The following is a 23,077-nucleotide window of genomic DNA, read 5'->3' on the forward strand; positions in this document are numbered from 1 at the left end:
GATTAAATATAACTGAATGAAAATAAAAATACAGTACTCACATTTTTCTTACTGATAAACTAAGATTCATAACCACTAGAGTACATATGAATTCAGTCTGTAATGGGGCATCGCAATGCTGCCTTGTTTGTGACTCTTCGGTTATGAGTAAGAAAATTGTGAGTACTATATTTTTATTTTCATTTGGTTACATTTAATCATTGATATAGTTAACTCACATTTATTTGTTTGTAGCTGAGCCCAGACGAAGACATCTGATATGTCGAAACATGGACCATGTTGGGGGATATTTTAATGACATAAGTTAAAGGGTGATCCACAGCACTTTCTGATCCAAGCGGCTAAACATAAGTTTAGGGCATTTTTTGTCACATCATCTTCAGTATGTTATATTTTGAAGTTCAATCACAGTTAAAATGTAAATCTAGTAAATGATCTGATTATTTGTGCTTCCAACTGATTTTGCCTGAAGCCCACTGCAGGCAAGAAGCAATAGATTACCTTATTCAGTACATGTAAATATCTGATTCTAGCTTTTGTAGAAAATGTAAAATAAATATTCAATTAGAAATATGTTAATAGGTAACTTTTTAAGATTATAGGGCCAGATTTTAAAAGCCCTGCGCATGTAAATCCAGCTGGATTTACACACGCAGGGGGGTTACACGCGCCTATTTTGCATAGGCCCGGGACGCACGTATGTCCCGGGGCTTTGAAAAAGGGGCGGGAAGGGGGCGTGGGCGAGGCACCGATCCAGGGGCAGGACTGATGCCTCTGGCACAGCGGTCGTGCTGGAGGATTGCGCGCTGGTAGCCGGCCGGCGCGTGCAAGTTACGCCTGCCAGAGGCAGGCATAAATAAGAAAATAAAGGTAGGGGGGATTTTGGTAGGGCTGGGGGGGTGGGTTATATAGGGGAAGGTGGGGGGGGGGAGAGGAAGGACAGTTCCTTTCGAGGCTGCTTCGATTTCGGAGCAGCCTCGGAGAGAACGGGGAAAGCCATTGGGGCTCCCCTAGGGCTCGGCGCGTGCAAGGTGCACAAGGGTGCACCCCCTTGCGTGCGCCGACCCTGGATTTTATAACACGCACGCGGCTGCGCTCGCATGTTATAAAATCGGGCGTAGATTTGTGTGCGCATAAATCTACGCCCTTGCATATCTCTTAAAATCCAGCCCATAGTGAATTTTTTTATAACACCATTTTTTTTAATGTACATCAGGAGGTGCACTGCTTTTGCTTGAAGTGATATAATGTAGAGTAGAGGAGTAGCCTTGTGGTTAGAGCAGCGGGCTATGAACCAGGAGACCAGGGTTGAAGTTCCACAGTTGCTCCGTGTGACCTTGGGCAAGTCACTTTACCCTCCATTGCCTGAGGTACAAAACTTAGATTGTAAGCCCTCTGGGGATAGGGAAAATACCTATAGTACCTGAATGTAAACTGATGTGATATCTCAGATGAATGTTGGTATATAAAAATAATAAATTAAATAAGGCAGAGCTTACATTGGTGGTTGGAAGTTGAACACCTGACATGAGGGATGGATTTAATGATACCCTCCTGGATCATTGTGACGACAGATGCTAGTCTCTAGGGTTGGAGGGCACATTTTCAGCAGCTATTTGCTCAGAGCTAATGGTTGCAAGGAAGCAGGCTGATCCATCAATTGCTATAGAGGCCAGAGCTATTCGGCTAACCCTTCTCAAATATGTGCCTTGCCTTGTTGGTCAGGCAGTCAAAATGATGTCCAGCGGTGCTACCATGGTAATGTACATAAATTACTAAGGGAAAACTCTGAAGTCCACAAGTTTCATTGGCAATTAACACTCTGCTCCCTTGGGTGGAAATGAGCCTACAGGCCCTGTTGTCATTGCTTATTGCAGTTATAGACACTGTCCAAGCCGACTTCCTCAGCTGTTATGTGGTGGACCCCAGGGAATGATCCTTCTGTCAGAGGGCCTTTGATCTGATTGTCGCACGGTGGGGTTCACCAGTTTGGGATCTAATGGTGAGCAGCCAGAATGCGAAGGTGTGCATATTTCTCAGCCAGAAGAGGGACTCATGTTCATCAGAGATTGATGCCCTAGGTCAGGTGTGGCCAACAGCCCCCCTTGGTCCATGATAGACAAACTTCTTTAATGGCTTTCTGGGCATCCAGGGTTAGTCCTGCTGGTTGCTTAAGATTGGCCTTGCTGTCCGAAGTACCTAGATCTTTAGCAGCTGCTTTACAACAGAACCCTGCATCCTCTGTTTAATAAGGAGCTACTGTGCCAGGGTCCACTCCTTTATGAAGATTTGGATTGGTTTTGTCTTACAGTTTGGCCCTTGAAGCAGGCTCGTTTAGTAAAGAAGAGTTACTCTATGACTATGATGGCCACCTTGCTGAAAGCTAGAAAATTCTCCACATCCTTGGCTTATGTGTAGATTTGGAGAATATTTGGTGCTGAAAGCTTCGGTGTATCCATGGAGTGGCTCCTTTTCCATTCATTTTGGATTTCTTACAGGAAGGCCTCTCAAGAGTTTCTCTTAATACCTTGAAAGTACAGATGGCAGCTCCCCCTTGCCATAGAGGTCGAGTTGATAGCCACTTTCGTCTCATCTGGATGTTTCTCAGTTCCTGAGAGGGGTTAAGCATATTTGGCCTCCAGTCTGGCTGCTGGTCCCACCATGGAACCTTAACTTGACCCTATCCTTAGCGGGACCAAGATTTGCGTCTCTGAAGTCTCTTTCTTTTGCAGCTGCTTATGCTCAAAACAGACTTTCTGGTAGCTTTTTGTTTAGCTCAAAGGGGGTCTGAATTACAGGTACTTTTCTTGTAGGGAATATTTCTTGCTGAATACAAAGGAAAGAGTGCAGAGTTGTACCTTTCTTTCATTTCTTACAAAGATAGTCAGCCTTCCTTTAGCAACCAGGCTGACTCGTTCCTTCACACATTTGGACATGAGACTTTTTTTTTTTTTTAAACTTCTGAAGGTCACTAGTGCTATTATGCGTTATGATCATCTTTTTTTCTGTTTGGGGGAGCGCAGGCATGTGATGTGGCCTCTCTGGCAATGGTGACATGCTGGCTTAAGGACGTAATTACAGCGGTTTGTTTATGCTGTCATGCCTTTTGCCAAGGTTAGTGCGGACTTGTTTTACAAGAGCTCAGGTGGTTTCTTTGGGCAGAGTTGCATTTAGTCTCTCCATTGGAAATTTTGTAAAGCAGTGACCTGGTCATGTTTGCATACTTTCTCCAAACATTATAATCTAGATGTCTTGGCTTGAAGGGAAACCGCCTTTGCATCGGTAATATTGTGAGGGACCAGAGCAGCTTCCTGCTGTTGGGTACATCCCAGTGGTCTGGCCTGGTTTTACTGGATGAAAAGGAAGGTGAAATTACTACTTATCTGATAATTTCCTTTCCTCTATTACAGTCAGAGCCCTCCTTATGCTATTGGTATTCCTGTACTGTTGTACTCCTTGAGCCTCCCTGGGTAATTGGTTTACAGGTATTTCGGAGAAGCTGCAGAGCAGATGATGTATATAGATAGTGACCTACAGGTGAGTGTTTTTATAGTTTTAAGAATTTCCTTAATTCTGTGTCCTTGATCTGCTGGAAGTTGACTGGTTAAAAACAGAAAAACGAAGTAGGAAAAACCCAAAGGGTTGATTTCAATTGATTGTTGGTTACTGAATCTGTCCACAGTTTGCTTGTTATAGAAATACTGACAACTGGTGTCAGCACAGACGTATATAGGGGTGACATCAGTAAGCCTGCTAATTGCTGTCTCCATCTGCTGGATAGTGAGCATAATCCACTGGTCTGGCCTGGTCTAACTTTATAAAAGGAAATTATCAGGTAAATAGTAGTTTCATGTTAATTGTACTGTCTCATAGACTTAAATTGAGAGATGTTTTATTTTATTCTGAATTGAACGTCTCTGCCGTGAAAGATCCACATGTGACTAGCCTTAAGTTAAGGAACCATTGTACTGTGTATATTTTTGATTTTGTTTCTTCCCACAGCCTCTGTTCTTGGGTACCTTATGTTGATGGGTTGAGTAATGTTGTGTGCTGTTAGACTATGAAAGCATCACTGGGTTTCATTATTGAATATTCTGAGTAAGAAAAAGATGTGCTTTGCCATTTGAGCTGTCAATGTTACAGATTTATGAGCAGGAGAAATGTTTATCAATTAAAGAGAAGGTAGCGTGCTGACATAGGAAAAGGATTTATTTGCAAGGGGATGGATTGGATGCACTTGCTTTTTTTAAGACTGCAGTTCATGCTTTTACCTTCATAAGATATTGCTTTTGTATTTTCAAGGTATATGTAGATATAACTATATTATTGCGGTTTTTTCCCATTGTTTTCTATAGAGCAGAGTTGTGCAAGTGATTCAAAGTATGAGCACAAGATGTGCCATGTTGGGTCAAACCAAAGATCCATTGAACCCAGCATACTGTCTCCAACAGTGGCCAGTCCTGTTCACTAAAAGGTCCATGGCAGATCTGTTCTTTTTGGCTTACTCCTGTAGATAATCAGTGGCTTTCCCAAGTCTATCTGACTTATATTTTTGTGGAGTTTTCCTCTAGAAACTTGTCCAAACCCCTTTTAAACCCAGCTGTCAGATGTCTTGACCATGTTCTCCAGCAACAAAGAACATATTTAAATGAGGCTGAGTGGTGATTGAAATGAAGGCAGATGATTTGGGCTTCTTGCCCTTAGATTGCAATAACATCATGTTGTGAGCATGCTTTATGCTTTTCCAGTTAATGCCAGATGCTGCTGATGCCAGCAGTGCAACTGCACCTGTCCAAAAAGGAATAATGAACCTGATAATGGCGAATGCACCAGGCAATAGGACATGTATATGAACCTGCATTAAAGGGTTTGCCAAGTTGCATGGGACCTCATAATACACTTAATTTGTATTTGCCTGCAGCAGTGTGTGTTGCCAGAAATTTCTCGTAAGTTCTGAGCATGTGTGAATCAACACCTAATCTCGCCAAGCTATGAACATTTACTTGTATTATTGTGGCTTCACTTAGGTACTAGATATTGCTTAATAATCTGTGTCAATTCTGAAATGTTTCATGAAAGAGGAAAATAAGATGACATTTTAATGTATTATAATCACCTTTTCTGTCTCATACTGGCAGAATATTTTTTTGTGATTTGTAGAATCATTCTGTTGCTTTTTGTGATTAGAGATGGATAATTATAGCCCATTCTCCTGGTTTTATATTCCTGGGGTTTTTTTTGTTTGGTCTGCCTGTACTTTTCACATTTTATTTTTTGCCTAAATATGCACTAGAAACAAATATACAAACACCATAAAGTGTTTTTTTTCTGGCGGGGGTAGGAGATCACTTTGTTGGTTTGCGGTGATATAATTTAGAAACTTTCCTGGCCAAGTTTGGAAGCTTTTTGTTTGTTGCATGGGTGTGTTTTGGTCATGTAATTTTACATAATAAACACTTATCTAACATATGCTCTTAACATTTGCAATATTTTTCAGGTTTACTTATGTTAGTGAATTGTTTTATTGTTTTATTAAACTAGTTTTGGCTTATGCAAAAATTCTGTTCATGTAACCGTTAATGAATCAGTTTGTCTCCTATTTAACATTTCTGTTTAATTACATGAAAACCTTTTAGATTATGATCTTGGAATTATAAGTATCTGAGCTACGTGGACAGATGGTCTTATATTTGTTACTATATATAATAAATATTCGGTACTAAAAAAACTCAAGAGATGGATACCGTAATCTATAGATACCTACTAAAAAAATTGAGAATATACCCATATGCTTCACAATATATTTGAATATATATTAGTTTTATTATAACTTGTAAATACATAAAATCCAAATCTATTCCAACCACCACCTACATATGGTTGCAAGAATCACACTTTATATTAACCCATATCAATATCCATACATATTCACTCATCACCAAACACTGAATAAAATACAAGTTGAGAATAAACAAAACATGAGTTCTACAAATAGATTAAAAATTAAACTTTGTGAAATACATCTTGTGGAAGGAATGTCTAAATTTGCACATTGATTCCTGTATTTAAATGTGACATATATACAGAGATACCAAGTCATTGCACAACTTTTTGAGAAGTTTTAATATTGTATATCTTAGTTTACCTTAATATGGTTGTGAGTATTGGTAATGAGTGAATGTGTATGAGTGTTGATATGGGTTAGTATAAGATGTGAATATTGTAACCATATATAGGGTGTGTGTGTGTGTGTTATAATAAATTTGGATTTTATGCATTTTTAAGTTAATAAAATTGTCATATCTATTCAAAATATTGTAAAACTTATGGGCGTAATTTCAGTTTTTTAATAGGTATATGTTTGTGTGTATATATATAATATGTATGTAATTTGTGATTTTATATATGTTTATTTGTATATATACACATATATAATATATATACATACATACCGAACATCTGGCTAGTGGGCCCAACCAGAGCACATACCAATTATATACTAACATGTATATATACTTACATACATACATATACACACATACAAACATATAACTATTAAAAAACTGAAATTACACCCATAAGTTTTACAATGATATTTTGAATAGATATGACAATTTTATTAACTTAAAAATGCATAAAATTCAAATGTATTATAAGACACACACACCCTACACACACAAAATCACAACCAGAGCACATACACATATATCAACATGTTAGTATATAATTGGTATGTGCTCTGGTTGGGCCCACTAGCCAGATGTTCTGTATTGACAAGACAAAAATAACAGCTTTGTTTTATTAACAGTTCTTGTAAAGTTTATACTATTCAACATATTTTTTTAAGTTTTACTTATTTATTTTGCTATTTAATTTGTTCTCTGTTTTGATGATTTCAGAGTGTGGGGGTGTTTATGTTGAAAGAACATTAACAGCATGTTTTTCTTTGTCTCTAGTTATCAGAGACTGTTACAGACAATTGCAGTACTTGAGGCTCAACGTACTCAGTCGGTTCAAGACCTAGAAAGTTTAGACAGGTGCCAGCGGGAATCATTGAAAGATCCAATTGGATTTGTGGAAAATCTTCAAAAGAAGGTATCCAGGGGGAATATTTTTTGTAAGGATTTGCTAAGAAGTATTGTTCATGATCATCACCAAGACATTATCTTTCTACCTATATATTTCATTTAATTTTTTTTATATACCACAGATCCACTTGTTCAAAGCGGTCATACTAAACATTCAACAATATATTACATAAATCAAGACTGCAAAAATAGTTAACAGCCTGCAGAATTTAAAATATGTTGCAGCTTGCTTACTGTCCTCAGAGTAAGCAGAACTGTTCTCTGCTGAATTAGCCATGACGTATGGGTGTTGTCATCAGATAGTGCCAAACGGACCCTTCTCTTCTAGCTCATAGAGCTTTTGCTCTACAGAGCATGCATAGTGCCTCGTGATTCTCTTAATGTTTTTTATCCAAACTTCTGCATGGATGTGCACCATCTCTCTTCTGATTTGGTACTTTGTAGTAGTCTTTCTTCTTTAAACTCACTTTGAATTGTCTCGCTGCCTCGGCAATCCCTCAAGCACACTTTTCAGTGCTATAAAAACGTGTGTGTATATATCTATATCTCTATCATATATCTATAATCTCTATCATATATCTATAATCTCTATCATATATAGATATTTATAAATAAATAAATAAAAAATATATATATGAAAAAGAACTCCGACTTTTTACCAATCTGTGTAGATTGGTGAAAAGTTTGAGTTCTTTTTCCCGGAGCGGGACCTCCTCTGGCTCCCTCTGTGCCATGTTGAGAAGGAGCTTCTTGAGCAAAGCTCCCCTCCTTCTACAGTGCCAGTTCACAGATCCACCATTCTACCAGGGTTGACGAGGATACAAAAGTGTCAGAACAGGGATTGGTGAGCCATTCATTGCACACCCCTTGGGTCTCATTGATGCAAAAGAAAAGTAACATGCATCTGAACCAGCGGTTCACTATCAACGCACTGGGCCTCGGCCCCTGAGTCTCCGTTGACGATTCAACCAATGCATTTGTTTGTTCCATCTATTGACCCTCCGCACCCTGGCATTATCAAAGCGCTGAGCCCTGGCCCCGTTAGTGCACTTGAGGCAAGAACGGTCATTGAGGGGCCTTGATTCATTGTGCTTACCTCTCTCCATGTCACCATCCTTATCTCTATCCTGCCTTCTTGATCAAGGACTTCGTTTGGAGACTTCAAATCTTATATGCTCTGTTTCTGGTTTCCATGCATTCACTAGTGCAGTTGACCCAGAAGGGGAGCTCTTTTGGAGTCCACTAGGAGCTTCTGAGGAGGATGACCTTACACTAGTCTCAGAGGAGGATGTCTTTTCCCCAACTCCGGGACCAGGAAGTGAAATTGAAGACTTTTTGTCAGAGGAAGGCACCCTTGTTCAGAGTGGTGGATTTATTCTCTCAAGGGGAGTCTCTCTCGCCTCCATACCATGAGAGCTCCCATCAGAGGTCCCATTGGCAGGATCTAGCCCCCAACCACCTCTCTCTGTGGAGAAATCTAGCCAGTGTGAGGAAGCAACACAAGACACCACTGTCTAGAGCGTACCTTAGGAATATTCCTTTCCGAGACAACTGAGGACCCTGCCCTGATCACTGCCTTCATTGGGAATGTGTGGTTAGTGTCCTTTGCCTCTTGGTTCTGAGGAATGGTCTACGGGGATTCCCTCAGGCCCCATACCTCATCCATCAGAGAATTCTTTGCCACTAGAAAACTCTCATACTCCAAATTCATGGGTTCAGGAGTTTTTGCATGCCTCACTCCCTTGTGGACACATTCATTGCCAGCATTACTTGATGAGGTAGCTCCCATCTCCAGGATGTTTGGGTCTAGCCACCTCTGGAGAGACCCCTTCATGTCTGCAATGACCCTCACTGGGTGCAGTGAGACCTGAAGCAACTGATTCTATTGAGTGCAGAGATTCCACTGACTAATCCACATGTTAGGTGAGTCATAGGATCTGCAGGACAATCAGAACTTCTTGTGCCAGGACTTGATCTTGCTGCAATAGGTTCCTGGATCAAGGTTTGAAGGCAGATTGCCTGCTCCAATGGGAGGCATGCTGTTTCCTCCAGGAAATTTATCCATGCCCCAATGAACTTGATTCTTTGGCTAGAAACAAGGTTCAAGTTGGCAAAATTGATTATGAACATTAGTGACTGAAAGAGCTAGATATTCTTCTGTAGGGAGTCAAACATTCATGACTGGAAAGGCCCTGTCATTAGCCAGTCATCCAGGTAAGGAAGGGGACAATTTCCCTGGCAATGAAGGTGTGCCACTGCTACCGCTTGATATTTCGTAAAGACCCTTTGGGCCAGGAAGCCTTCAACTAGAAGAGCTTACAGTTTTAAAAGGAAAATATTTTGATCTTGGACCCATTTGCCTGCGCTGCAAAGGTTTTGATCCACTACTATTTCCTCTCCCCATTGGGTCTCAGTATGTCATTAGTCAAGATATTTCAGTTCCATTGAGGCTTACCATGTTCAAGTGGATTGAAAATTGATCTCCATACATCCTTTACCAAAGTTCATGAAAGGCTTATGGTATATGAGACCTCTGGTCACCAAGCCCACCAATGCCATGGGATCTCAATGTCATATTGGCACAACTAGTGAAACTGCCTTATAAACCATTTAAAGTCAACTTCCTTTAAAGTTCCTTACCTGGAAAGTTCCTAGCTGCCATTGTATTGACTAGAAGAGTCCGTGAGCTTCAGGCATTTGTTCATTTCTCACCATACCTGCAGTTTTTCCAAAACAGAGTGGTGCTCCATACTCACTCCAAGTTTCTGCCAAAAGTAGTTTTGGTCTTTCATCTGAATCAAGCCATTGTTTTGTCCACGTTCATTCTGTGAGCTCATACACATAGAGGAGAAAGTCCCTGCATTTACTGGACTACAAAAGGGCCTTGGCATATGAACTGAAGATGGATAACCATTACTTCTCAATTTTTCGCCTCTAATGAACCTAACAGACTGGGAAAATAGCTCTTGCCAAATGCATGTTGTTCAAGTGACTGAAAGACTGTATTGCACTTTGCTACTCTCTAGCTGGCCTCAGATACTGGATTCTGTCGGCTCGTCAAGTAAGAACCATGGCTCATCTAAGAGCCATGCCCATCAAAGATATTGCAAAGCTGCATCTCATTACTCTAGATAATCTGTCTAGAAGTAACAGTAGCTTTGGGCAAGCAGTTTTGCATAGTCTGTTTACCCATATCTGTGAGTTTGTATTCTGTTTTATATTATTGTGATATTTTAATGTTTTATGTTTATTTTGTTATGATTGTTAATGAACTTTGCACTGGATTTATGGAGAAAGATGCAGAATAGAAAAATTTTTAAATACTCTCCACTGGGATGGGATCCTGGTTGCTTTTTCAGTAAGTGCTCTGCCATGCACTCTTCAGCCTGGGAATCTCCACGTGTCATGGCTAATTCAGCCCTGTTTATCGATGGAGAAAGCAAGTTTGCTTACCATAAACAGTGTTCTCCATGGCCAGCAGGACAAATTAGCCATGCTTAATTACCCTCCCACCTCCCTAGAGAGTAGACTGACTAGCTAAAGCTTCAGTCAACTGAGCGGCTGAAGTGGCAGTGCGTATAGGAACTCAGGTGAATGCTTAGAACAGCAGCAATGTGAGCTATGAGAGAAGGGTCTGTTTAATGCCATCGGATGATGTTGCCCACGTGTCATGACTAATCCAGCCTGCTGTCTATGGAGAGCACTGTTTATGGTAAAGCTTAAGGGGTGATATGGAGGTCTATAAACTCATGAATGAAATGGAATGGGTAAACGCAAATCAGTTGTTTACTCTTTCAAAAAATAAAAAGACTAGGAGATATGCCATGAAGTCATTAAATAGCACATTTAAAACAAATCAGAGAAAATATAAGAACATAAGAAATTGCCATGCTGGGTCAGAACAAGGGTCCATCAAGCCCAGCATCCTGTTTCCAATAGAGGCCAAAACCAGGCCACAAGAACCTGGCAATTACCCAAACATTAAGAAGATCCCATGCTACTGATGCAATTAATAGCAGTGGCTATTCCCTAAGTAAAATTGATTAATAGCCATTAATGGCTTCTCCAAAAACTTATCCAAGCCTTTTTTGAACCCCAGCTACACTAACTGCACTAACCACATCCTCTGGCAACAAATTCCAGAGCTTTATTGTGTGTGCGTTGAGTGAAAAAGTATTTTCTCTGATTAGTCTTAAATGTGCTTCTTGCTAACTTCATGGAATGCCCCCTAGTCCTTCTATTATTCGAAAGTGTAAATAACCGAGTCACATCTACTCGTTCAAGACCTCTCATGATCTTAAAGACCTCTATCATATCCCCCCTCAGCTGTCTCTTCTCCAAGCTTGAACAGCCCTAACTTCTTCAGCCTTTCCTCATAGGGGAGCTGTTCCATCCCCTTTATCATTTTGGTTGCCCTTCTCTGTACCTTTTCCATCTCAACTATATCTTTTTTGAGATGCGGCGAACAGAATTGTACACAGTATTCCAGGTGCGGTCTCACCATGGAGCGATATAGAGGCATTATGACATTTTCCGTTCTATTAACCATTCCCTTCCTAATAATTCTTAGCATTCTATTTGCTTTTTTGACTGCTGCAGCACACTGAGCCGATGATTTTAAAGTATTATCCACTATGATGCCTAGATCTTTTTCCTGGGTGGTAGCTCCTAATATGAAACCTAACATCGTATAACTACAGCAAGGGTTATTTTTCCCTATATGCAACACCTTGCACTTGTCTACATTAAATTATTGCCATTTGGATGCCCGATCTTCCAGTCTTGCAAGGTCCTCCTGTAATGTATCACAGTCTGCTTGTGATTTAACTACTCTGAATAGTTTTGTATCATCTGCAAATTTGATAACCTCACTCATCATATCTTTTCATTCAATGCATAATTAAGCTCTGGAATTCATTGATGAGGATGTGGTAAAGGCAGTTAGTGTAGCTGGGTTTAAAACAAATTTGGACAAGTTCCTGGAAGAAATGTCCATAAGCTGTTATTAAGCAACTAGACCTGGAGAAAGCCACTGCTTATCCATGGACTTAAGCAGCATGGAATCTACTGTTTGGATCCTACCAGGTACTTGTGACCTGGATTAACCGCTGTTGGAAACAGGGTACTGGGCTTGATAGACCCTTGGTCTGACCCAGTATGGCAGTTCTTGTTTTATACTCATAGATTACTTCTTGCATAGTACATTAATTCAAAGTGCTTTACAAATTTAATACACAGATATTAACTAGTTGAAGTTCTTAAGACTGAATTTTTGCATTGACCATATGATGACTTGAACCTGTGAACTAGTCTTTCACAGAATTCTAAGCCATAACCTGTGACTGAGTCTTCTCTATTACTTTGTCTTGTCTCAATATTAAATTCTCCTAATTACTAATGTTTTTTTTACCATAGTCTCCTCCTTTTTATGCAGTTTGGAATGAAAGACATGCAGTTGTACATTAACTTGTTACAGAGTTTCTAAAAATATTTGTACATTTTGTAAAAATGAATACTATAATCTTATTTCCACCATAGATGGAAGATGCTTTATTTTCTTACCAAACGTTAGGGCTCTTGTTGATCTTTGTAGGTTGATTTGGGGCTTCCATGTCCACAGAGAGTTGTCCAGTTGCCAGAGATTGCATGGGACCAATATACTACCAGTCTTGGAAACTTTGAAAGAGAATTTAGAAACCGAAAACACAACACTAGAAGAGTAAAACTGATTTTTGACAAAGGTATGTAAATAAATTCTAAATGAAGTACCACTAACCTAGGAGATTACATGCTGCTTGTCATTATTAAGTGCTGTTTTCAGCTGGCAATATGTGTGTTCCCCCAATATATTGTTTTGAGTGGATAGTTTAGGATTGCAGAGGGCTTTATTAAGCTAGCTGGCAATGTTGATCAGTCTATCAATTGCTTAAACTTTGGAAGGACCTTGAGTTCCACTAGCTACACTGGCTGTTTTTCTTATGTAGTCTCTTAAGCCTCATTCCTTGCAGCTTCACTCAGTTTCCTCTTCCTCAGTTAATCCCAGTTATAGGAGCCTGGTTTAGCTCTTCCTAAACGTGGCCTCACTGTTTTAACATTGCCTCTTACTTGTTTTCTTGTCTATATTTCTTGACTAGATTGTAAGCTCCCAAGGAGCAGGGACAGCTGCTTATATGTGTCTGTACAGTACCTCTTATACCTGGTATCGCTATATAAATAGTAATTCTGCATGTCCTGTGTTTTTCTTATAATAGGTTTACCTGTCAGACCAAAAAGTCCTTTGGAACCCAAGAAGGATAATGAACCCCAGTCTTATTCTGTACTGCCTTTAAGTGATTGTCCAGAAAGTTCAACAAGCACTCGCACACAGGTAAATTTGTTGTACAAAATGAAAATTAGTCTTACTTCTAACAGTTTAGTGATTTTGCATATTAACTATTTCCTTGCTGGCATCTGTTCTTGAACATTATAAAGTAACAGTTTGTTGCATTGGTGCCATTTTTTTTTTTAAACATTTGAGTTTGCTCATTAAACAGTGCTACTTAGCATTATTTTGGCGACTTATTTGACACTTTGCCGTTCCTTATAGCTTTATACTAAGAATAAATTTTAGAACTGCATAGTATAATTGTGCAAACACTTTTTTAAGAATTTTACTCAGAGACACTGCCAGTGTAGAAAAAAAAAAATCTTATTTTGCTTATATAAGCAGATGATAAGAGGGCGACTTTGTGATGAGACCAAACCAGGATCTTTTAACCAGCTGTGGACTGTAGAAGAACAGGTAAACAGCACAAACCTAATCCTTTGTATGTGTTTGGCACTTTTTATTCTCTGGAAGCACATTGAATTGGCTAGCTCATTGCCTTAATTTTCATTTCTAGTCCCATATGCCTTCTTGAAAGGTAAAGGCAATATATGTAGCAGATTTATGTACAAGGGGCAGGGAGACCCATCAGTTTTCTGGCCCAGGTTGTCTGTCTGTGCTTTTGTGACTGATGAGTGGATTCTATACAGATCTATGACAGTCATAGATTTCTTTCATTCTGTATGTGGCAAAAATTCTTCTTTTGAAGATAAAGCCTGAATGTACCCAGTTGCCAGTGCTTAGCGCACAGATGCTAGCAGCAGCACTTTCTTAGTGCCTCTATTGTAGTTTTATGTGGTTTTCTTAATGTGTTTTGGCTGCCAGATACAGTATCTTCACTGTTAACTTTCATCCTGTGATGAGAGATTTTTGAAAACTGTAATCCTAGTTAGCTGGAACCTCTGGATAAATAGCATTTTAACTCTGCTCATGAATTTCTCTCCCTGGAGATACCTGGATTTTCAGTGTATTTACTTAGCATACAAAATTATCTATTCTAGCACTTAAGAGAACTGAGAGTGAGATTAAAATCCAGGATCAACTGAGGAATTTACTCTTATCATAAATGTTTTTAAAAGTGGTTAAGTAGTGTTAATTAGCATATAGTACATTTGAAACTAAATTTACTTGCTTAATTCATCGGCTCTTATTACAAATAACAAGATAAGCAGGATTAGAGGACCTTGACATTTTCTATAGATTGTGCATAGCAAACAGGCCATATTTTTGATTGTATAATATGCTGTTTGTTTTAATATCTCATAGCATTTATTTAAATATGATTCATTTTTTAGCAGCTTTTTATACATTTCTGTTATAGGGTGAGGTTTTAGTGAAATTTTATAATCTTGTCTTCTGGCTATTGCAGAGAAAACTAGAACAGTTGCTCTTGAAGTATCCTCCTGAGGAAGTGGAGTCTCGGCGTTGGCAGAAGATAGCGGACGAGCTAGGGAACAGAACTGCAAAACAAGTAATGTGTTGTCTAGATTGATGCCATTAGCTTTTCTTCCTCTGAAAAACTGGAAAAAAGTTAGAGCTGGTATTCTTTTGTAATTCATTGTTGTCCACACCCTTTTTCCAAAAAGCACTTCTCTCTCTATTTCTTCTTTTTAATGTGACAGTCAGTGGGTGCAGTATACACCAGTAGAAAAGGCAGCAGTAGAAACCTCAGTGGTGCTTTTTGAATTCAGATTTGTAGAAGAGACAGATACATACCCAGTGGCTTACCCAAAAGAGACAAATTTGAAGGCTTTTGTTAGTTTCAGACTGAGCTCCAGTCAATTACATGGGGCATTACAGATGTACCAAGAGTGGTAAGTAATACAATTCAAATACACATGGGGCATGGAAAACATCTTGATGTTTCACACCATGGATTTCTCAAGGAGGTCTTTGTGGATCATATCCCAAACTTGTACATTATGTCCACTTTAAGTCTGAGATATGTCCTATCCAATCAATGCAGCTGCCAGCAAAGGAGCAGTTTTACATCTGTCGGGGGGAGACTGAGGTGTGATCAGTCAGTTTTTAATAAAGCCTCACAGTCGGATCCAGCTTCCCAGATAGATTACATCACGGTTAGTGTGCATCTCAACCAGAATTAATGCCACATACCTCTGGGGAAAAAAAATACTAAGAAGCATAACACTAATCCACTGTTTTTAGGGGGCTGTCTTTAAAATGGTCCTAATAAACTTTTTGGCTGGCGTTTACTATTTTTTTGTCCCTCTTTTTCTTCCTTGTAACATTCACTTTTTCCTGATGCAGACATCTCACCCCTAGTATGCCATCTGGCAGATGCGTAACCGTATTGAACCTGAATGTTCCAGAATGCAGGAACCAGAAAGAGATTTAAATGGTTGTGACCTAGGGTGGGTTTTCTTTTATAGACGCAGTACATAAAGGGGAAGATTTTAAAACCAACGCGCGTGGCCTACGTTTGTGCGCGCTACCTGGCGCACACAAATGTACACCTGATTTTATAACATGCGCGAGCATGTTATAAAATCTGGGGTTGGCATGCGCAAGGGGGTGTGCACTAGTGCACCTTGCGCGCGCCGAGCCCTAGGGGAGCCCCGATGGCTTTCCCCGTTCCCTCCAAGGCCGCTCCAAAATCAGAGCGACCTCTGAGGAAACTTTTTCCTTCGGCCCCTCCCAACTTTATTTTGTAAGTTACTCCTGCCGGTGCATGATCCCCTGGCACAGCAGCAAATGGCCACTATGCTGGAGGCCTCGGTCCTGCCCACTCCCCACCCCTTTTTTTTCAAGCCGCGGGACATATGTGCATCCCGGGGCTTTATGCGTGCCACCGGGCCTTTTGAAAATAGGCCCGGTGCGCATAAATCCTGGATTTATGCGCCATGGGCTTTGAAAATCTGCCCCAAAACATTCTACTATTGGATCTAAATGAATATTAACATTTGCAATAGTAGTTAGCCTTGGAACAAGTTTAGTTTTGTTGTCCTTGATTACAAATGAAAAATGGTGAAATGTTTCATTAGTGGCAAATGTTTTGTTCATTTTTCTTAAGCATTTGAAACTTGACCTCTTGGGAATGTTTTAAATCATAGTCAGAAAACAGTATTTCTCCTGTTTTTGTCTGATCTTTAAATAACTGTACTTGTTGCAGGTTGCCAGCAGAGTACAAAAGTATTTCATAAAACTGACTAAAGCTGGAATTCCCGTACCTGGCAGAACTCCAAATTTGTACATGTGTTCCAAAAAGGTAAGAATGTGGAGATAATTGATGAACAAAGGCTGTCCTCCTCTCAAGAGGCAATACTCATGGTTTGAATAGAACAGTTCTCAGGATGGTTAGCTTCAGGGTCAGCTCTTCTTTATAATGTAATTTTTTCCATTTATTCTTAGTTCACTGTTTGGATATTGAAAGTGGTATGTACTAACATTTGCCATTTAGCAGAATCTGCCTGAAATCAGTATAAGAAATAATCCAGTTGCCTTCACTGCTTTATTATCCATTCCAGTCCCCCTTGTAATAGTATTCTTAAGCTATGTTTTTGCTTCTTTAAAAAAAAAAAAAAAAAGGCTAATAGAATTTTATGACATGAAATTTCCCAGTTGGGATCACTTTGCATCAGAATGTTCTGGTCTCTTTGGCTATGTGTCTTATTTAAGAACATTTCTAAATAGCTTCCTGTCCATAAACAGGGTTCCCAAAACTATGTACGGAGTTTAAACACAACACAAGTACATAAAACCATCTTTCATCCTAGTCCTTCTAGACATCTCGGCCGCCTTTGACACCGTGAACCACTCCATCCTACTAAATTGCCTTTCAGAAATCGGATTATCAGGATCTGCCCATAGATGGTTCAATTCTTTCCTCAGCAACAGAAGCTTCAAAGTAAAAATCAATAATAAAGAATCTCCAGACGTCAAATCAACATTAGGCGTAACCCCAAGGCTCTTCCCTGTCCCCTACCCTCTTCAATATATACCTCCTGCCTCTCTGTCAGTTGCTCACAAACCTAAAATTAATATATTACCTCTATGCAGACGACGTGCAGATTCTGATCCCCATAACAGAATCCCTCCCTAAAACTCTCACCTACTGGGAAAGCTGCCTCCAATCTATTAACCGCCTTCTCACCAGTTTGAACCTGGTTCTCAATGCGACCAAGACAGAACTCCTCATCTCCTCTGACCACACGGCCCTAACCCATCTGACATCTCCTAACACCCAGATCACACAAGTAAGGGACCTAGGAATAATCCTCGATAACCATTTGAATCTAAAGAAATCCATCAACAACACTAACAAGGATTGTTTTTATAAACTACAGGTTATGAAAAGGCTCAGACCCCTCCTTCATTTCCAGGATTTCAGGACTGTGCTCCAAACCACGCTCTTCTCCAAAACAGACTATTGCAACGCTCTCCTCCTCGGGCTCCCCATTTCCTCCATCAAACCATTACAGATGCTCCAAAATGCAGCGGCTAGAATCCTAACCAACACCAACTGAGGAGCACACATCACTCCCATATTCCGGAACCTTCATTGGCTGCCAATAAAATACAGAATTTTGCACAAGGCTCTTACCACAATTCACAAAACCATTCATAATCAGCAACAACTAGACCTTCAGATCCCTCTCAAATTATATTCATCCACAAGACCCATCAGAGAAGCGTATAAAGGTACCCTGCAAGTCCCCCCCAAAGAAATCCATGCATCTATCAACCACCAAAGAACAAGCATTCTCTACAGCGGGTCCGGCCATTTGGAATAACCTGCCCACCGACCTCAGGCTAGAACCTTGCCCTCTAACCTTTTGAAAAAAACTTAAGACCTGGCTCTTCCTCCAAGCCTTCCCTTAACTTTCAAAACCATCCATTTTCTACCAGACAGGACTCCGCTTACCTGACTAGGCGCCCCGCCTAGTTTAGGCTTGATATTTTGCCTCTCTTTCTTTGTTTCGTTATTTAGTTTATTCAGTTTTGCTGTCCTTTGTCTCAGGCTAACTTAGCCCCCCAAGTTACTACCTCCTTGTTATATGTAACTTTCGCCTCTTGTTAAATTTATTTATTTATTTAACATTTTTCTATACCGATCTTCAAGGTTGAATACCATATCAGGTCGGTTTACATCGAACGGGGAGTAGATAACTATAACATAAGGAACAACTTTTTTATAATCAGAGGAAGCAAAAAAAAGCAAAAAGTTACAAATAACAAGGACCATAAAACTTGGAAGCTGATTCAGCTAGAAGAAGAAAGGCCTTAAGAGGATTTTAAGTTAAATACAGTGAGTCATGTAGTTCTACCCCTTGTTACATGTAAACCGATTTGATTTGAATTTATTCATGAAGGTCGGTATAGAAAAGTGTTAAATAAATAAAACAAAACAAAATATAAAAATGACTAAAAGCAATAAACAATGCAACAAGTATAGCTAAATAAAAAATTTAAAACAATAATGGAAATCACACCTACAGCCAACCAAAATTAGACCATCACTATACTCCTAAGCCAAAAACACTTGATTCATGGATCATGGAATAAATAGCATTCAGGGGTCCATGCTGATTTTAGCAGCACAGTAAAACAAAACCCTAAGATTTTTGGGTTTTGTTTTTTGTTTGGGTTTTGTTTTTTTTAGAACCTCCCAATTTTGAGAGACTCTGTTATCAACTCTGGTGGATATGAATTTTGAGTGTATTACATGGCCCTTGCTAATTTCATTACTGATGCACTATTTTTAATGGGAATGTAGAGCCTGGAGTATAGATATGAGTGTCAGTGAAATGAGATCTGGGGCAGATTCAGGCCTAGAGTGCCACAAAATGGTCTGGTTTATAAGATATCCACAATGAAATATGTATGAGGTGTTCTTGTGTACACAGCCTCCATTATATGCAAATATCTCATGCATATTTATTGTGGATATCCTGAAAACCAGATCTGTTTGTGGCATTTTAGGACCACAGTTGTCTACCACTCCTCGAGGAAATGGTTTTAATATTATATGGTAACATAGTAAATGATAGAAGACCATATTGGCCCATCTAGTCTGCCCAGATGCGGTTCTTCCATTTTGGATAAATAAGCACACAATTTCCCATTCTCTACCCAACACCTGCACCCCACCCTCCATTTTGCTTACTGAACTTTCAGCCTTCTTTCTATCACTTTCAGCCTTTCTATCACAGTCCCAAGCATGTCCAAAATCTGGCAAAGTGCTCACCTCCACCGGTAGGCCATTTTAGACCTAGTCATCTTCCTCTGATACTAAATCCAGCACACGTGTCCCCTACCAGGTCTTATTACCAGCCTTTATAATAAATCCATGCAGCTATCAAAATTAACAAAACCATTGTCCAAAACATCTGGCTTCCCCCATGTCAGTTGTAGTATGGGTTTTAACCATGGTCACCCCATGCAGTTGAGTCCAATGCAGTCATACCATTGCTCCATGCCTTCTTAGAAGTATAGGCTGTTAGGCTCATAAACACCATTCCATGCAAGTTTACCCCTAGTTTGTGGTACCATTAGGTCATACCTCAGTTATCCCTTCACTTTTTACAAGTAAGGATCCTTTGTTTATCCTATAAGTCCATTAAATTTTAGCTTCCATTACTCATTCTTACACTCAGTTAATCCTCCAGTGAGTGATGGCAAGGGTGTCTATGGGATTGGGGTAGAAATGACACCATTTACAAAAGTGTGTTCATATGGTACTAGCAAAACTAAAGTGGACAAAGCCATGGGGCTAGATGGGATGCAGCCTAGGATACTAAGGGGGCTCTAAGAGGGCTCTGGTGAGTCTTTGAAGATGGGAATAGACCCATGGGACTGGAGAAGGATGGATGTGGTCTCCCTTGATAAAATTAACATAGAGGAGAATGGGAACTACAGGCCAGTTAATCTTGCTTTTGGAAAATTAATGGAGACTACTAAAGTAAAGGACAGTGAACTATCAACAATCCAGTAGACTGCAGGATTCACGGCCCCATGGTTTTACCAGAGGTAGATGATGTCAAACAAAACTGATTTTTCTTCGATTAGGCGACTAGAGAATTAGATCACAGGTATACATGAGATGTGGTGGTCTTGGATTGTATTTTAGAAAATAGGTAGAGTCGTAAAGTTGATTCTTATATCAATGAGATCCTTGCAAAATCTTTGGGGGAAAATTATTCTCAAGGTAGAATTGAGAACAGCTTATTATATTCACATCGCCTGGAAGAAAAAAAGCATATGGTTAATATTTATTTTGTGTATGTACGTAATATGCTGACATAAGATATCCTAAGTTCCATGTGTTATTGATGACTTGCTGCTTCCTGCCCGGTGGCACAAAAATCTGTAAGGTCATTAGTAACAGATGGAAATAAGTATGTATCTGGAGGCAGTACACCATATATTTTGTTTCATGCAGCATTTTAAATATACAGTTTAGGGTTTTGAATTTCTGGCAGTCCATGCTGTTTTAATTGTAGGATGGGGCAGTTTTTCATTGGAAAGAGGAAAAATGGAGACAGAAATTAACTTGTAATGTTTATCATGAATGGCACTGCATGCTGCTTGCTATCAGTCAGTTGAAACATGCAAATATCTGATTTGGAAGAGACTGGGCGATTTCCCTAATGGAGCAAGTATTTTAATGAAAATGTATCTAAACGCATTTTTACGTAAGCAGACCCTGCACTGATGCATTTTGAAAACAGCTCCACACTTGCATAAATGTATGTGCTTTTGTCAATATGTACATTTTTAGCTTTGCTAATGCTCTCATTTATTCTATTGGCACCTACAAGCCAACCAAATCTGCTTCGCTTTGCATAAACAAAAAAATGGACTTAGTGTGTACATTTCAAGGATGAATGATATGGAAAGAACAGGAATTAAAATAGGTATTGTAGAGCATCTAATACAACTGAAAATATTTCCCTGTAGGACTCCAGTAGCTTTCTCTGCTTGGTAATGTGTATTATTGATGATGAAAATGAAATTTGTTTGTGTTGTATGTTAAAGGGGCAATTCTTGAATATGTCCCTTTTTGACCATTTCTACAGATGGAAGCCTTTTCTGTTACTGTACAACAGCTAAGTAGTAGTATAGACAATCTACTAAATACTGGTGTTTTTTTAAAGCTTACAATTAGCTAAAAGTTCAGCAGGTTCTAGCTGCAAAGTATTGTTTCAGTTCAGAAGGCTGTACTTCCATAAAGATATAGATGATAGAGGCAGCCTGTAGAGGGGCCTCCAAAATCATGTAAAGCCTGAGCCCTAAGCCCTATGAAATGGGACTTAACCTAAATATTTCTTTCTTAAAGGAAAGGGGGGGGGGACATAGGGGATATGATTGAGACATTCAAATACCTCCAAGGTTAAAACAATGCACAAGAAGTGAGTGTTTTGTTAGTGACAAGGAAGTTCTATAAAAGGGGTCACAGCATCAGATTTGAAGGGGGGTAGACTGAGGAACAATGTTAGGAAATAATTCTTCAAGGTGGATTAAATAGCCCAGGGAGATTGTGGGACCAAAAATGTTATCAAAATTTGATATAGGAAAAACAGAGGAAACTTAGTGGATCGGGTGAGCTCTGTGGTATTGCAGTAGAAAGGGAAAATGGCCACACTGGATAGGTTGTAAATGGTTTTTATCTGCTGCCATATCTGTTTCTGTGGACTTGGGAGTGAAGTCAGACTTCTTCCAATTCCCCTCCAGCACTGATCTGTCAGTGTACAGCGAGTTAACAAGCTGCTACATGGCACTGGAAGTCCAGGATGGCTGCACCTGACAGTTACAGCTGTCTGGGTCCTGTGGAGCTCCTAGCTTCTATATGACAGTCTTTAAAAAAAAAAAAAAAAAAGACAAAATACAATATTCTATTTGTTTTATAAGTTACTACTGTGCAGTACATAGTCTCACATTTTATTTTTTCATAATTCAATTACAAAGGCAGATTCTTTATTTTCTGATTTCTCTTCCCTTGCGGATAGTGATTCAGGGTCATATAATGTTCCAGTGATGTGCTGTTTTCCAGGACAGCTTTGTGTTTGTAATCAGTCGACTTTGCAGTGCGTGTGTGTTCAGTGCAACATGGATTGAGTGTGTCGAATCTTGGAAGCATCTGAGCAAAAATGTCAAGCTGAGTTGTCGGGGCTTTTGCTTGATTTAAGATGTCATTCCCAGTGGACTAAACAGCAGAGGTTATTGATGCAGTTCAGGCAATGTATTTTAGAGCCTCGAGTTGTAATGGCTGTAGGAATATGAAAGGTAAAGAAGAAAGAAGAATCTTTTATTGGATTTGTTCAGCGTACTGCTATTTGACTTTGAGGAAAAAAAATCTGTATGATATGCATTAGAAAGGTTTTACTTTTTTGTGTTTTATTAATCTTGTTTTGTTTTACATCTTGCGCTCTGGAGTATGCTTAGGGACCTTTGTTTTCAGATTTTATATTTTTCCTGGAAATTTCAAAATTAATGGATAAAGTGGTTTTTCCACTGATTTTTTTTTTTTTTTATTTGTAATATTTTATATACCGATATTCTGTGCACAATCATAATGGCTTACAATATAAATAAAATACAAGCAGTTTAAAAGAATATAATAAAACCAGATAAAGGAAAAAGAATTCAAATAAAATGCTTAATAAAA

At 39.3% G+C, this 23,077-nt stretch overlaps 1 protein-coding gene across 7 annotated transcripts in view; it reads left to right on the forward strand.

The window, feature by feature from the left end:
• Positions 1-23,077, forward strand: part of ZZZ3 (zinc finger ZZ-type containing 3) — a 136,490-nt gene that overhangs the window by 84,791 nt on the left and 28,622 nt on the right. For 6 of the 7 annotated variants that reach the window (XM_029618884.1, XM_029618886.1, XM_029618880.1 and 3 more), the window contains 6 exons: positions 6,957-7,095; positions 12,682-12,829; positions 13,340-13,455; positions 13,795-13,869; positions 14,822-14,923; positions 16,583-16,678. In XM_029618884.1, the coding sequence (XP_029474744.1) occupies positions 6,957-7,095; positions 12,682-12,829; positions 13,340-13,455; positions 13,795-13,869; positions 14,822-14,923; positions 16,583-16,678 (676 nt within the window). The remainder of the gene's footprint in view (positions 1-6,956; positions 7,096-12,681; positions 12,830-13,339; positions 13,456-13,794; positions 13,870-14,821; positions 14,924-16,582; positions 16,679-23,077) is intronic. The other variant, XM_029618887.1, reaches the window with a different exon arrangement.

The sequence above is a fragment of the Rhinatrema bivittatum genome, chromosome 10, assembly GCF_901001135.1.
Source record: "Rhinatrema bivittatum chromosome 10, aRhiBiv1.1, whole genome shotgun sequence".
NCBI classification, from domain to species: Eukaryota; Metazoa; Chordata; class Amphibia; order Gymnophiona; family Rhinatrematidae; genus Rhinatrema; species Rhinatrema bivittatum.